The 12582-nt window shown below is 50.2% G+C and overlaps 2 protein-coding genes across 3 annotated transcripts; both read right to left on the bottom strand.

The window, feature by feature from the left end:
• Positions 1–598: 598 nt before the first annotated feature.
• MYL6 (myosin light chain 6) lies at positions 599–3828 on the bottom strand. 2 transcript variants are annotated; one of them, XM_015085119.3, is made up of 7 exons: positions 3699–3828; positions 3419–3446; positions 2405–2548; positions 2003–2176; positions 1837–1914; positions 1498–1542; positions 599–795 (listed from the first exon to the last, which is right to left on the bottom strand). In XM_015085119.3, exons 1-6 carry the CDS (start codon positions 3699–3701, stop codon positions 1514–1516), a joined length of 456 nt encoding a protein of 151 aa, XP_014940605.1. In that variant the 5' UTR covers positions 3702–3828; the 3' UTR covers positions 599–795; positions 1498–1513. The 2 variants fall into 2 exon arrangements, with proteins under 2 accessions (XP_014940605.1, XP_014940606.1); XM_015085120.2 differs by lacking the exon at positions 1498–1542.
• Positions 3829–4058: 230 nt separating this feature from the next.
• On the bottom strand, positions 4059–8431 carry MYL6B (myosin light chain 6B). The gene is made up of 8 exons (XM_015085118.3): positions 8233–8431; positions 6593–6821; positions 5835–5862; positions 5455–5598; positions 5051–5224; positions 4476–4553; positions 4279–4344; positions 4059–4169 (listed from the first exon to the last, which is right to left on the bottom strand). The coding sequence occupies exons 2-7, from the start codon at positions 6773–6775 to the stop codon at positions 4316–4318; spliced, it is 636 nt and encodes a 211-aa protein (XP_014940604.1). The 5' UTR covers positions 6776–6821; positions 8233–8431; the 3' UTR covers positions 4059–4169; positions 4279–4315.
• Between the last annotated feature and the right edge of the window lie 4151 nt (positions 8432–12582).

Here is a 12582-nt window from a genome sequence, read left to right as displayed (position 1 = left end):
CCACAACAGGCTAAAGGCAGCACAGTGGTCAGGACTGTGTACTGGTATGGGAGCTGGGCAGAGGCTCTCACCTGCCCTAAAAATAGCTGTTTGAGACTTGGAAGGACATCCTCACAACCTGGAGATTTTGTATACTTATCCTTTCAGAAGTAATGGCTCCATTCCTTCCCTTATTAGGCGGGAAGAAGGCAGGCATCTCACAGACTTGTTATTATTGGCCTCTAGCCCTGCCAAGGTGACAGACAGGCTCAGGCTGTGCTAATATGGCCTGGCTTTAGCTCCATTCAGACACTCCCTGGGCTTCCTCCACAAAAGGACTTCAGTGCTTGGGAGGGTAAAGGCTGGGTTTAGCCAGCTGGAGGGCTAGGAGAGGACTCAGCTGGATAGGATAGAACAAGGGTGGCCAGTCTTGGTCCTACAGGGATTCATGGCTTCTTTAATCCCCCAAGGGGTAGCCTTTGTAGCATAAATGAATGGGGCCAGCATTTCTTCAATGACAAAGATGGATCCTTCAAGCCCTTTCCCAGCTTTCCCAACCCCTGGTCTATTGACCCTCTCTCCCCCTCCACCCTGCTTGGGAAGGAAAGCAGAACCGCACTTAGGGGCACAGAGCAAGTTTATTTGGTGAATGCTGAACGCAAATAACATCCAAGAGAGACAAGCTAGCAAAAGTGCTTGTGACAAGAGGACCTAGGAGGCCTTTAGAGCTACATGCACAGTATCAACACAGGGAAAGGTATGGGGCTTGGGCACACCAGGAACATCCTCAGCCATTCAGCACCATGCGGACGAGCTCTGTGGATAGAAGAGAGGGGTGAGCCAGGAAGTAGGGCAAGGGGAGGGGTCCACCAGGGGCCAGCAGACCACAAGACCACAAAGGTAGCATAAGAACGTGCCCACAGAACCCAACCTTGGGTTTGTAGAGGCCACCTTGGGTCTTCCCAGTTCTCTCAGCCCCCAGCTTCCCTCCCACCAGCTGTTAGCTTCCCCACCCTCTCCCCGAGCAGCAAGAACACAGCAGAGGCAGGAAAGTTCTCAACTACACCTACAGCTACTGTCAGCCATTGGTAGGAGAAGACAGAGGTATGGGTTAGGGTACCTCCAAGCTGCCCAGCAGAAGGAAAAAGAAAAGACTATTGAGCTATAGCAGCACAATGGGGCAGGCAACCAACCCCCCCTATGCCAACCACTGTGCGCCAGGGCCAAAGGATCACCCTGAAGCAAGACGGAGACAGGCTGGTGTGAGTTCCCAGACACCAGCACCCTGGGCCCTATGAGCAAAACCTCAGAGCCCATTTTAGGAGAAAAGGAGGTACCACACCCCCAGGCTGTCTTCCTCTTTGAGGAACCCCTCCCCTCCCCAGTCAGCTCCATGCAGAAACATGCTAGGAGGAAGTCAGATGGTAGTAGGGGAAGGGCAGGGGCTAGAGAGCAAAGGTTGGGAAGAAAAACACCAGGGAGGACAACTAGAGAAGGGGAGGCTGGGAGGAGCCGTACCCGCCCCATGGGCCCGTCACCCCGACAGGATATGCCTCACAAATGCTGCAGGAAGGAAGAGACATTAATGGTGAAGACAAGACACAGACATGGGGTGAAGGGGTCAGGTGGTGGGGGAACAGACATTCCCTTTATTTTACTTCCCATTCTTTCCCCACCCTTCACACATTACCCCTTCCTTTCTTGTCATACCCCTGTGGCCTCCCACTCCTGGGCTGGGCTGGGCCCTGCCCCTTGCCTCGTTCTTTCTGGAGCCCAGGGACAGAGAAAGCCCCAAATACTGGGCGTGACCTGCTTATACAACTGCTTTCTCCACAAGAGCCCCAATTCATCCCTCACCTTCATAGTTGATACAACCATTGCTGTCCTCATGTCCTGCCACCAGCATCTCTACTTCTTCCTCTGTCATCTTCTCACCTGCAGAGGGAAAGAAAAACATTTTGGGAACTGGGTAGCAGGTGTGTTATCAGGCGGCACTGCTCAAAGAGCAAGGGCAGAGCCTTACCCAGCGTGACAAGGACATGCCGGATTTCAGCACCCATGACGGTGCCATTCCCTTCCTTGTCAAACACCCGAAGGCCTTCGACATAGTCCTCGTAGGTGCCCTGGTCCTTGTTCTTGGCCACAGTCTGCAGCATGGGCAGGAAGTGTTCAAAGTCCAGCACCTTCACATTCATCTCTGCCATAAAGAAGGTGGAAGGAAAGTCACACAGGTTCTCAGAACTGAGGAGACTACAGGGATCACAAGTGAGCAGGCAGCTCCCACACAAGGCAGGAGAGATCAGTGGGATTTGCTAGTTGAGACAAACCTGCTTGAGTTCTGGGCCTACGAAGATAAAGGGAAGCTCTCAGCTGAAGAACTGTAGGCCCATTACCACACTGAGAAATTGTTCTTGAAGACCCTCACCATCACTCTTGGGATTCCCCAGGACCTTGAGCACCTCGGCGTTGGTGGGGTTCTGGCCCAAGGCCCTCATTACGTCCCCGCATTGGCTGTACAGGATCTTGCCATCCCCTGTTCGGTCAAACAACTGGAAGGCTTCCTTGAACTCTGAAGATTCAGATACACATCAGCACTGGGCATGTGGGGGTTAACCCAAAACCTCCCTGACATCCCCTTCTGTCCAGTGAACATTGATCATGCTGAGGAAACCAGATATTTATACCACTGTACACTGAAGTCCGCTAAGAGGGATCTAATGTCCCTGTCTCCCAACTCAGGTGTCCCACATAATGACACAGCCTTCTTCCCCCCCCTTGGCAGAGTGGTAACATCCATTTACACGCCCCCCCCTCTGCCTACAGCAAGCCTGCCCAGCCTCCTCACAACTCTACTCAGGGCAGGAATTTGCCACCGCCCTGTCTGGGTCCTGTCCTTATAAGGAAGTGGGAGCAGCAGCCTGGGACAGGGGTCATCCCAGCCTGCCACTTCTCACCCCTACTGTACAGAAAGAGACATTCGGAGGATACAACTATGAAGTATCCTCGGCAAATTCCCCGTCCCCAGTTTCACAAAATTCCAGGTCACTGCTTTTTACAATCTTCACAAATCCAAGCTGGGGGAGGGGAGTTATCACAGGAGGAGAAAAGAGGCAGAAGCTGATTAAGGGACAGAGGAGTGCAGGCAACTTAATACACCCTCCCCAAACTCCACACACAGCAGGCATTAGGTGACCAAGTTGTTTCACACACCCACACCACCTTAAAACTCACCCGGGGCTTGGGGCTCGAATCTAGAGTGCAAGGGGAGGGAGGAAGAAAGAGTGAGAAAAGAAAATGGAGGATCCAGAAAGAGAAGGGAATCCAGGAAGTACTTCCCTGCGGGTACTGAAGAGATGACAGGTGGGGTTATGGGACAGGTGCTAGAGGCGGGGGTCCCAATCCCTAAGCATGACCTCAGTAGGGGTCAGAGATTACCTACCTGCAGTTTGATCCTCGGTGAAGTCACACTGCTCAGAGAAGAGGGGAGCGGTCAGCATCTGAACTCCAAACCCCCAAGCTTCTATCCCAGTCCCACAAACTGAACCACTAACTCCTGTTCCATGCTGGAGACTCACTCACTTCCCGGCAGGACAGGCCCCCAAACTTTCCAACCCCACCTCCGACCTTCCAAGCCCTCAGGTTCCCTTTGCAAGCCCCTACCCCCGACTTCCCGCCTCTTGCCCCACATCCCGCTCATCCTTCCACGCCCCGGGCCCCACCATCTTGACTGCTCTGCTCTGCGGGACCTTTTCCTGCAGTAATGGCTCCGGCTCCCGGCCCAACCCTAGTCTTCGTATGTTCCAATGACGTCACCCTCAGCTGATCCGGCCAATAAGAATCCTGGTCTGGCCTTATGCAGATAATATTGCTACATTAGTAATGAGGTGGGCGGGGCCCGCTGCTTCTCCTTCCTCTAGAATAGCCCTACCTGAGGGGAAGAAACTGCAGAAGTGGATCGGGTAGGGCACAAGGAATCTGCTCCTCCTTGCAGCAGGAAGATCAGAGGATATCGGATTGGGGAGAGGAGAACCCTCCCTTCCCTCCCCACCTCTGAAGAAAGCAAGAGTCGGACGCCAAGGGAGGGTTGAACTGTGTCTTTATTTTGAAACAATAGGTGGCCTCCCAGTGGCAGGAACGTGCTTCCGCCTGCCGGGGAAGGGGGGGAGGGGCAGTGTCTGGCCCCACTGCATCTGTGGAAAAAGATGAAAGTTGCCAAGGCCTGTCGCGCTCGCGCCCCAGGACATGAAAACGCACTTCCCTACTTTTCTACCCAGACTGAGGGAAGGATAGGAAACTTGCCTCCCCAGTCGGAGTGGGAGGGCCGTACCAGTAGAGCTCAGACGCTTAGGATGTGCTTCAGGAAGGCTACAGAGAGGAAGCAAGAGGGGTTCAGAAACAGGCCCTTGGATAATCCATCTGATTTTAGATAATCCAGGCCCTTGGTCCCCCCATCCACATACCGCGAGCCTTCTGCCTCCTCTCCCCTGTCCCCTCACCTTCGTAGTTGATGCAGCCATTGCTGTCCTCATGTCCTGCCAGAACAGTCTCCACCTCCTCTTCGGTCATCCTCTCTCCTGAGCCACAGACACAGCATTTTAGTGCCTGCCCTCCCTCCCAAACCAGGCCACTCTCTTCTGGATGATAGCTTCTCTTCTCCCACCCTTGAATACTTGGTTCATAGCAACAGAACCCCGAAGGAATCCTCTGCTTGTAATGCTAACACCTTGAATGTGTTCCTCCATCTTGCTTTCCATTTCACCTGCATGAGCCCTGACAGAGGGAAACTGAATTCCAGAGGGTTAAGGGGCTACCAAATCACAGAGCACAAGCATCTCTTTCACAACAGAAAATCAGCTCATCCCCTTTCCTCTGTCCTTTGGGAGGCATCCGCATCTACCCTCACTTTACCTTCTGCAGGAAGAAGCCCTTTAGATTCTGCCCCCTCTGACCTTCCCAGTCTTCTGCCCATGACCTACAGGACCATTATTCTTCCCTGGCTCTGCCTATTTGGCTAACCTTCTTGGTCCACCCCCTTCTCTCCAACCCACAGGAGTTCTGGTCCTTGCCTCACCCAGGGTAGTGAGGACATGTCTGAGCTCTGCTCCCATGACTTTGCCGTTCCCCTCTTTGTCAAACACCCGAAGGCCCTCCAGGTAGTCCTCATATGTGCCTTGGCCCCGGTTTTTGGCTACCGCCTGGAGCATGGGCAAGAAAGTTTCGAAGTCCACACGCCGGGACTTCAGCTCTGGAAGTTAGAAAGGGGAGGGAGAGGTCACTGTAGAGTCACCTTGGACCCAGCTCCCATTCCCACCACGAAGGCTTTCATTCTGTTCAACATCCAGGATGTTTTTCTATCTTGTGTTTGACAGTTTTTTAAGTCCAGAGACCCACCCCAGCATCCTTTGCGACCTTGCCAACATTCCTCAGTTCCACCACCACATTGAAAACTCGCACTGTTCCAGGCATCCCCCTCACCATCACTCTTGGGATTCCCCAGGACCTTGAGCACCTCGGCGTTGGTGGGGTTCTGGCCCAGGGCCCTCATCACGTCCCCACACTGGCCATACAGGATCTTGCCATCCCCCACTCGATCAAACAGCTCAAAGGCCTCCTTGAACTCTGAAGTATAAGGAGCGGGTCAGTGTTGACCAGAGGTTCCCATCCACCCCCCACCCCCACCCCCCGACAGAAAGTAGGTTCAGAAACTATGTGCTAAAGCTGGGCAGAAGAGGAGACACAAAGACGACTAGCATGGGAAGTTTTAAGGTTGGGACCGGAGTTAGGGGAACAGAAAAAGGATCTGACCATGGGCTTGGGACTAGACAGTAGGGCTTAAGGGACCAGCTTCTCCTCACCCTCCAGCTGGTCCTTGTTAAACTCGATCTGTGGAAGAAAAGAGCAGGTGAGGAGGGATGACAGGGCTCATTCAATCTGTTTCCAGCACTCCTCCCAACCAACTGGCAGCCACTTCTGGGGAGGGGCCCAAAGAGACCAGGCTGGGAGCCCAGCCACCTCAGTCCCATTCCCAGCTCTGGACCTTGGGAGAATCCCAAGAGGAGGAATTATGGGGGGAGGGTTTCCTGGGAACAGGGTTAATCCCATGCCACCTGTTCCCCTCCCTCCAGTGCCCTGAGCCCTGCATCCCTCACATAACTGGGGGCTGAACAAAGGCTAAATTTACCCCTGGCCCCCAGCTGTGATTGTCTAACAAGTCTGTCCTTTTCAGCCTTCCCTCCTGGGGTTCAGAGCTGTGGCTTTTAGAATTGAACAGTCAGTCAGGCACAGGCAGCAGCTCCCTCCCTTCACCTTGAAATTGTCCTCAGAACCCAGATGTTCCCCATGTCACAATCCCTGCCTCCAGCAAGGGGGTCAGTGAGAGAGAGAGAGTGTGTGTGTATGCATGTGTGCATGTACCCACACACATTATAGTTTATAGGGAGAGAACAACAAAGACATCAGAGTCATAAGCCTGATGCTTCCAAATGGGAGACTGAATCTCCAATATCATTCCAATGCTGCTGACTCCCTATCTTCCAGATACCCCAATCCCCTAGGCTGTTTCCCACCCTGTGCCACCCCTTCCAAATTCCTTCCTCACTTTCCTGGGACTCACCACCACTTTGGAGAGATCGATGGGGGGCTCCTGGGTTTTCTGAGGGGCTGGAGGGACAGCTGGTGCTGGTGCTGGCTCAGCCTTGGTCTTGGCTGGAGGAGCCCCTGCTGCTGGTTTGGCAGCAGGCTTGGAAATAGAGGGTCCTGCTGGTTTCTTCATAGGAACATCCTTCTTGGGAGGCATGATGTCCGGTGGCCAAAGGACAGTGTGCCGATGGGGGCACCCATCTCTGTTTAAATAGCCAGGGAGTCTGGGATGTCAAGGGGCGGGGGCAGGGGCAGGGAGCCAGTTGGCGGTGGGGAGGGTGAGATAGAGGAGAGATATGCTGGCCTGTCCTGGACTCCTATGGTTCAGGACTCCTGCCCCAAGGTCTTCTCTTTTCTGTTCACTCAGCCCCAAATGCTGGCCAGAACAATGGCCCCTTTGGGGGCAGGGGACGGAAGCCAGAAACTGCCCAGAATGGGGGAGTTAACCTCTGGGATAAGGATAGGATGCTTGCCAGTGACAGACATTAATACAGGGGTGAAGCAAAAAAGGGAATCCAGGCATTCCAGGCCTCAACCCCCTGGCACAGAGTAGCCCTTTTTTCTAGTAGCTTTAGACTCTTCAAGGCTGAGGCAGGGAGGGAGGCCTTATGAACTGGAATTGTTAAAGTGGGGTCTGTGATGGGCACCTGGTTGGCTCAGTCCATAGAGCATGTGACTCTTGATCTGGGGGTTGTGAGTTTGAGTCCCACATTAGGTGTAGAGACTACTTAAAAATAAAATCTTTAAAAAGGGGGGGGGGTCCAAGAGCAGTAAAAGGTGGGAAAAAAGCCTCTCTTAACACCGATGAGGAGTAGGGGTAGTTGACCCCACAGTCTATTAATCCCCAATACCTACAGTCCCTGTCCCCCTCCCTCCCAGCCCAGAACTGTAATTGTGCACAATATAGATAAAGAATAGTAATAGAAAGAGGAGTGTGACACCCCCATTGTCTCCTGTTCCTAGGATTGTCTTAAGGATGAGGGTGGGGGCCAGGATCTGGCTTAACGCCCACCACCCATACCTTTTTCCACAAGCTCATGCTTATGCAAGTCAGACAAAGGCAGAGTGCCTGCTGAACCTACAGGGACTCTGTGGTGCACCTGAAGGGAAGGGTAGGCCCTGAGACCCAAAGGGCCTAAATTCTAAAATCTTTAATCTGAAAGGATGTGGGAGGTCCTATGGGCTCCACGGGTACTCATCTCCCAACCAAAGGGACAATAAAAACCCTGACTCTGGGGCTAGCTTCCAAACCTTGCTGGGGACACTAGAGTAAGGTCTAAGTCAGAGGCCATAGGTATACAGGAGGTGTTGCTAGCTACTTTTGTTCTAGGGGTAAGGAAGAAAAGGATTTAGGCAGCATTCCGAGGAAGATAGTGATTCCACGTAGATCCTGGGGTTCAGAGAGTTGGCGCCCGGTCTTCCACTTGCAAAAATGCGTCTGAATCTCATTACTGAACATTGTCCCATTTTAGAAAAATCAGAATCATTCCACCCTTCCAGAATAAATTACAATCACACAGACACACACACACACGCACACGCACACCTTCAATAAAGCTTAAATGAAAGGAAAGATGAAAGGAAAGAATCCCTCCCCAGCTGCCAAAAACTCACCCTGCGGGATCCAGGTAAGGGCGGAGGCGGGGCGCTGGGAGGCTGCGGGTCCCGAAGGGTTAACCCCAGAGGCCTCGGAGCATGCCGGGAGCCGTAGTCCTCGAACGACCGCGGGCTCACGGGATGCGCTCGCGGGCTCACGGGATATGCCTCTCTCCAGCTGGAGAAACACGCCCAAGCAGTGGCTTCCGGCAGGTGGCAGCGGTTGGTGATTCAAGATCTTTTGGCGCCCTTCTTGTTCCGGACCTAAAAGGCAATGAGCAATTTACAGACCCCTCCCCTGACCCTAAAACCGTGAGACACCCCCCCCCCCCACGCCCCTGCCAGGATATCTCCCTTGCTTAGCCGTGAGTTCCCCGCTTAGTGTGGGCTGGGATACTTCCCTTGATCCGCCGGTGGGAGAACGCCGAACCGGGGGGAAGGCTGAAGCCGCTGCCGGCTGGATGGAAGGCACAATGGGAAGCATTGCCGGGAGAGAGGGGTGCGGTCTCCTTCTCTTATTCTTGTGATTTGATAGAGAGCAGAGGCTACTGAGTTGCTGTGTGTCTTGGAACAGTACCTTCAAAGTTTTTCTTTTCTTCTTCTGTTCCTTCTCTTTCACCTTCTTCTTCCTCTTCCTCCTCTTTTTTTTTTTTTTTTTTTTTTTTTGAAATGAGCTGGTAGTTGAAGTATAGGTTAAGATTTGGAATTAAGCCTGGTCTCCTGCCTCAGTTTCTCCTGAGGTGAAGTTTCTCCATACAGCGGACGCGTATGCATCCGGCACCCCATCGGGACCTCACGGGTCCGCCAGGAATTGGAGGGCTGAGCCCTCCAGACCTTCAGTCTGTGACACCTCTGCCAGCATTGGACATCTCATTCCCCACACCATTATCAGAGCACCCTCCCCACCCCCCATGCTGGGAAGGAACCAACCCAGTCAGGCCCCGAGTCAGTAAATGTCGTGGCCGCGCCATTGGTGCTGGAGGCTGGGGCTACGTGGGCGTGCAGACAGAGGATCAGAGTAGAAAGCCCCTAAGAGGTCGGGAGGGTGAGGCCTAAATGAACTTCACCGGCAGTAGTAAGTGGTGTTTGTTGGTTGGGGAAAGCTGCTCCGAAGAGCACTACTCTTCTATGGCTTGTGTAACAGAAACCACAATGATGATGAAGGGGGGGATATTAGCAACTATCCCCGGAGGCGTCCAGCAAGCCCTTACTGCTCAATTGAGGGGCTAAATTATCTCCTGTAGCAAAGGGGGTGCTAAGGCAAAATGAGCTCAAGACTACTCCGCTTAGATTGGAATCCAGGTTCTGCCAGGTATTTGCTCATAAACTCCAGCAAGTTTAGTTATATATGTGTGCCTCAGTTCCTCCATTTGTAAAATAAGGATAGTAGTACCTACCTTATAGGGCTGTTGGGAGGATTAGATGTGTTAATATCTGTAAAATAGAAGAGCCTGGCACAGAGTAAGTAGCATATAAGCGTTCGTGAAATAAATGTCCTTTAATCTTCCCAACATATGAAATAGTTGGCATTTCCCCATTTTACACCCGTAAAGGATCATTACTAGGCATGAAGAGATGCAGCAAGAAGAAATACATTTGTCGTAAGTGTTTGGTTACAAGGCTGGGGAAGAACTGCATTACAGATGCCTTTTTGTGTCCTTCAAAATGTCTGCGGTAGTTGATTTGGAGGAGGTAGTTTATCTGATTTTTTTTTTCCCCTCTTCCTCTTGGTCTGTCTGTAGCCTTCTTTGGCATTTTGCCAAGTTAAAGCAGTTATGGCATCATCTGACTTTCTGGCATTTTTGTCTGCTTTATAGAGAAGTAGAGCAAAGAGAAAAGATGAGGACTCTTGGCAAACAGATTGGAGGACTGTCCTTCATTTTTTGTACTATTCTTGTCTTTTAATCATAAATAATGCAAACTGAACTGATCATGATCTTAACTCGGCATAAGTGATCTATACAGCCTGTATGTGGATTTTCTGTGACAAATCTGTTTTTTCTCGTGTAGCATGTGACTAATATGTTTTTTTTAATTGCATATTTATTCTAAGATTAGTTTGAACATAATTGGGAAGGGCACATCTTTAAAAGAAAAATGCACATTAAAAAACCTAATAGCACAGGGCTACTGGGTGGCTTAGTGGGTGGAGTGTCTGACTCTTGATTTTGGCTCAGGTCATGATCCCAGCATCATGGGATTGAGCCCCAGCATGGAGCCTGCTTGAGATTTTCTCTCTCTCTCCTCCAACCCTGACCATCTTCCCTGCTTATGCTCTCTAAAAAACAAAACAAAACAAAAAAAGCAAAACCCTAATAGAACAACTTTAGGAATCACACAGCACTATAGATCTTCAGTTACTTGAATAATTGTGGTTCACCCTGTAGAGCTTAATTGTAATTGTGGGTTCACCCCATAGAGCTTAACTAGTTCTTTAAACACTAGCTAATGTGTTAAGATGTATAATCATTTAGGAAGAGAGAACATTATTTCCTATGTAAATGGGAAAGAATTTGTTAAGAAAAATATCTTCGGTCCTTTGGCATTTTGACCAGGAAGTGGTATTCATGGTAACCCATAATAGAAAGAAGGAGGATAAAAAGAATGTTTTATGGTAGACGGGTAGTTTATAGTCTTTTCCAAGACCCATTTTGATAGGCTCAGACTAGATGCAAGATACAAGCAGAAAAATAAATTTGTATGCTAAGTTTCATTTTTTTAATGTTCTAAGACAGTGGATCTCAGACTTAGCTGTTCTTCAGCATCTCCTGGGAGCTTTGTAAACAGACAGACTTCCAGACTGCCCCCAAAGATTCTGACTCTAGGTCTGTGTTAGGGCCTGGGAATCTATTTGGAATCTTTTTAGCTACTGGGAAGGACAGAGAACAAACTAACATAGGTAAGTACAGCTTTAATAAGAGGAGTGATCTTTCAAAATGTGCGTTTGATCATGTCATCTACCTAGAATCCATCCATGTATTCTGATAAAGACTAAATCTTTAGTTGACCCACAAAACCCAGCAGTGGTGTACCAGCCACACCTACTATCTTTCAGATCTTCAGTGTCATATTGCCTTTTCTCAGGTTGTTGCCTCTGTCTTTTAAGTCTCAGTCACCTCTCACTACCAACACACATACACTTTCCAGGGCCAAGCAGAGTACAGTGCCTGGCGTGTACTGGGCACTCAACGATCTGTAAAATGTATGGCTATCTGACTGAAAGGGAAGAGTCAAGGATGGACACTGATACTAGTAAGTTGATAAGGAGATGGATTGGGGATTAGGAATATGGAGAGAGATCCCATGTATTTTTGCCATGTATTAGAATATGAGATGATTGATTTGCTGGAAGAGGAAGTAGGAATAGGGTGCCTGGGTGGCTCAGTCGGTTAAGCGTCGGACTTCGGCTCAGGTCATGATCTCATTGTTTGTGGGTTCGAGCCCCTCATCGGGTGCTGTGCTGACAGCTCAGAGCCTGGAGCCTGCTTCAGATTCTGTGTCTCCCTCTCTCTCTGCCCCTCCCCTGCTTGCACTCTGTCTCTCTCTCAAAAATAAATAAACATTAAAAAAAAAAAAAAAAGGAAGTAGGAAGAGATAGCTTGAGACAGTAGTGAAGGTTTGAAATAGGTGCTATGAAAAGTGGGAGACAGTTTCCTGGAAACCATTCACAAATACTCATTTGACATTTACTGAGTGCCTAGTCTGTGTTCTTACATAAACTTGCTGAGCAGCATGGAGGGTGGGTGTACTAGGAGATCATGAATTTGTAGCGATACCAATTCATGAGGCAGTTACTTCCTCTTTCCAACAGTACTCAGCTGCTTGGATGATTGAGCCAGAGCAAAGAGGCAGCTGGCATGATAATGGGTTGGAGTTTTGTGGAGTAGGGATGATGGATGAACACAGAGGCAAGGAAGTTGAGAGTATGAGTAAAAGAGGGTTTGTGGTCCAGGCCAAATAGAGGAGTGAGTATAAAAGTGGCCTATTAGGGGCTCTTGGCTGGCTCGGTGGGTAGAGCATGTGGCCCTTGATCTCAGGGTTGTGAGTTCAAGCCCCACGTTGGGCATAGAGCTTACTTTTTAAATTGTTTTTCTAAGTTTGTTTATTTATTTATTTTGAGAGAGACAGCACAAGCAGGGGAGGAGCAGAGAGGAAGAGAGAGAATTCCAAGCAGGCTCCACTCAGCCAGCACAGAGCCAAACATGGGGCTCAAACTCATGAAACTGACCTGAGCTGAAACCAACAGAAGTTTAAACACCTGAACCACCCAGGTGCCCCATAGTAGAGCTTACAAAAAACAAAACAAAACAACTAAGAAAAAAAGGAAAAAAAATTCTATTAGATTGAGAGAATGTAAAAAGTCACTAA

This window comes from Acinonyx jubatus, chromosome B4, assembly GCF_027475565.1.
Source record: "Acinonyx jubatus isolate Ajub_Pintada_27869175 chromosome B4, VMU_Ajub_asm_v1.0, whole genome shotgun sequence".
In the NCBI taxonomy this organism is placed as follows: domain Eukaryota; kingdom Metazoa; phylum Chordata; class Mammalia; order Carnivora; family Felidae; genus Acinonyx; species Acinonyx jubatus.
The sequence above is the reverse complement of the archived record's forward strand: the minus strand, read 5'-3'. Positions and strand labels throughout refer to the sequence as shown.

Excerpts from the sequence above, each read along its gene's own strand:
- MYL6 (XM_015085119.3), bottom strand. Across the intron at positions 2,549-3,418 it reads CACCGAGGATCAAACTGCAG|AGTTCAAGGAAGCCTTCCAG; the intron begins GTAGGTAATCTC and ends CTGAATCTTCAG. Across the intron at positions 1,915-2,002 it reads GCATGTCCTTGTCACGCTGG|GTGAGAAGATGACAGAGGAA; the intron begins GTAAGGCTCTGC and ends TTCCCTCTGCAG.
- MYL6B (XM_015085118.3), bottom strand. The coding sequence starts at position 6,775 with ATGCCTCCCAAGAAGGATGTTCCTATGAAGAAACCAGCAGGACCCTCT. Across the intron at positions 5,863-6,592 it reads TCGATCTCTCCAAAGTGGTG|ATCGAGTTTAACAAGGACCA; the intron begins GTGAGTCCCAGG and ends TTTCTTCCACAG. Across the intron at positions 5,225-5,454 it reads GGGGAATCCCAAGAGTGATG|AGCTGAAGTCCCGGCGTGTG; the intron begins GTGAGGGGGATG and ends TCTAACTTCCAG.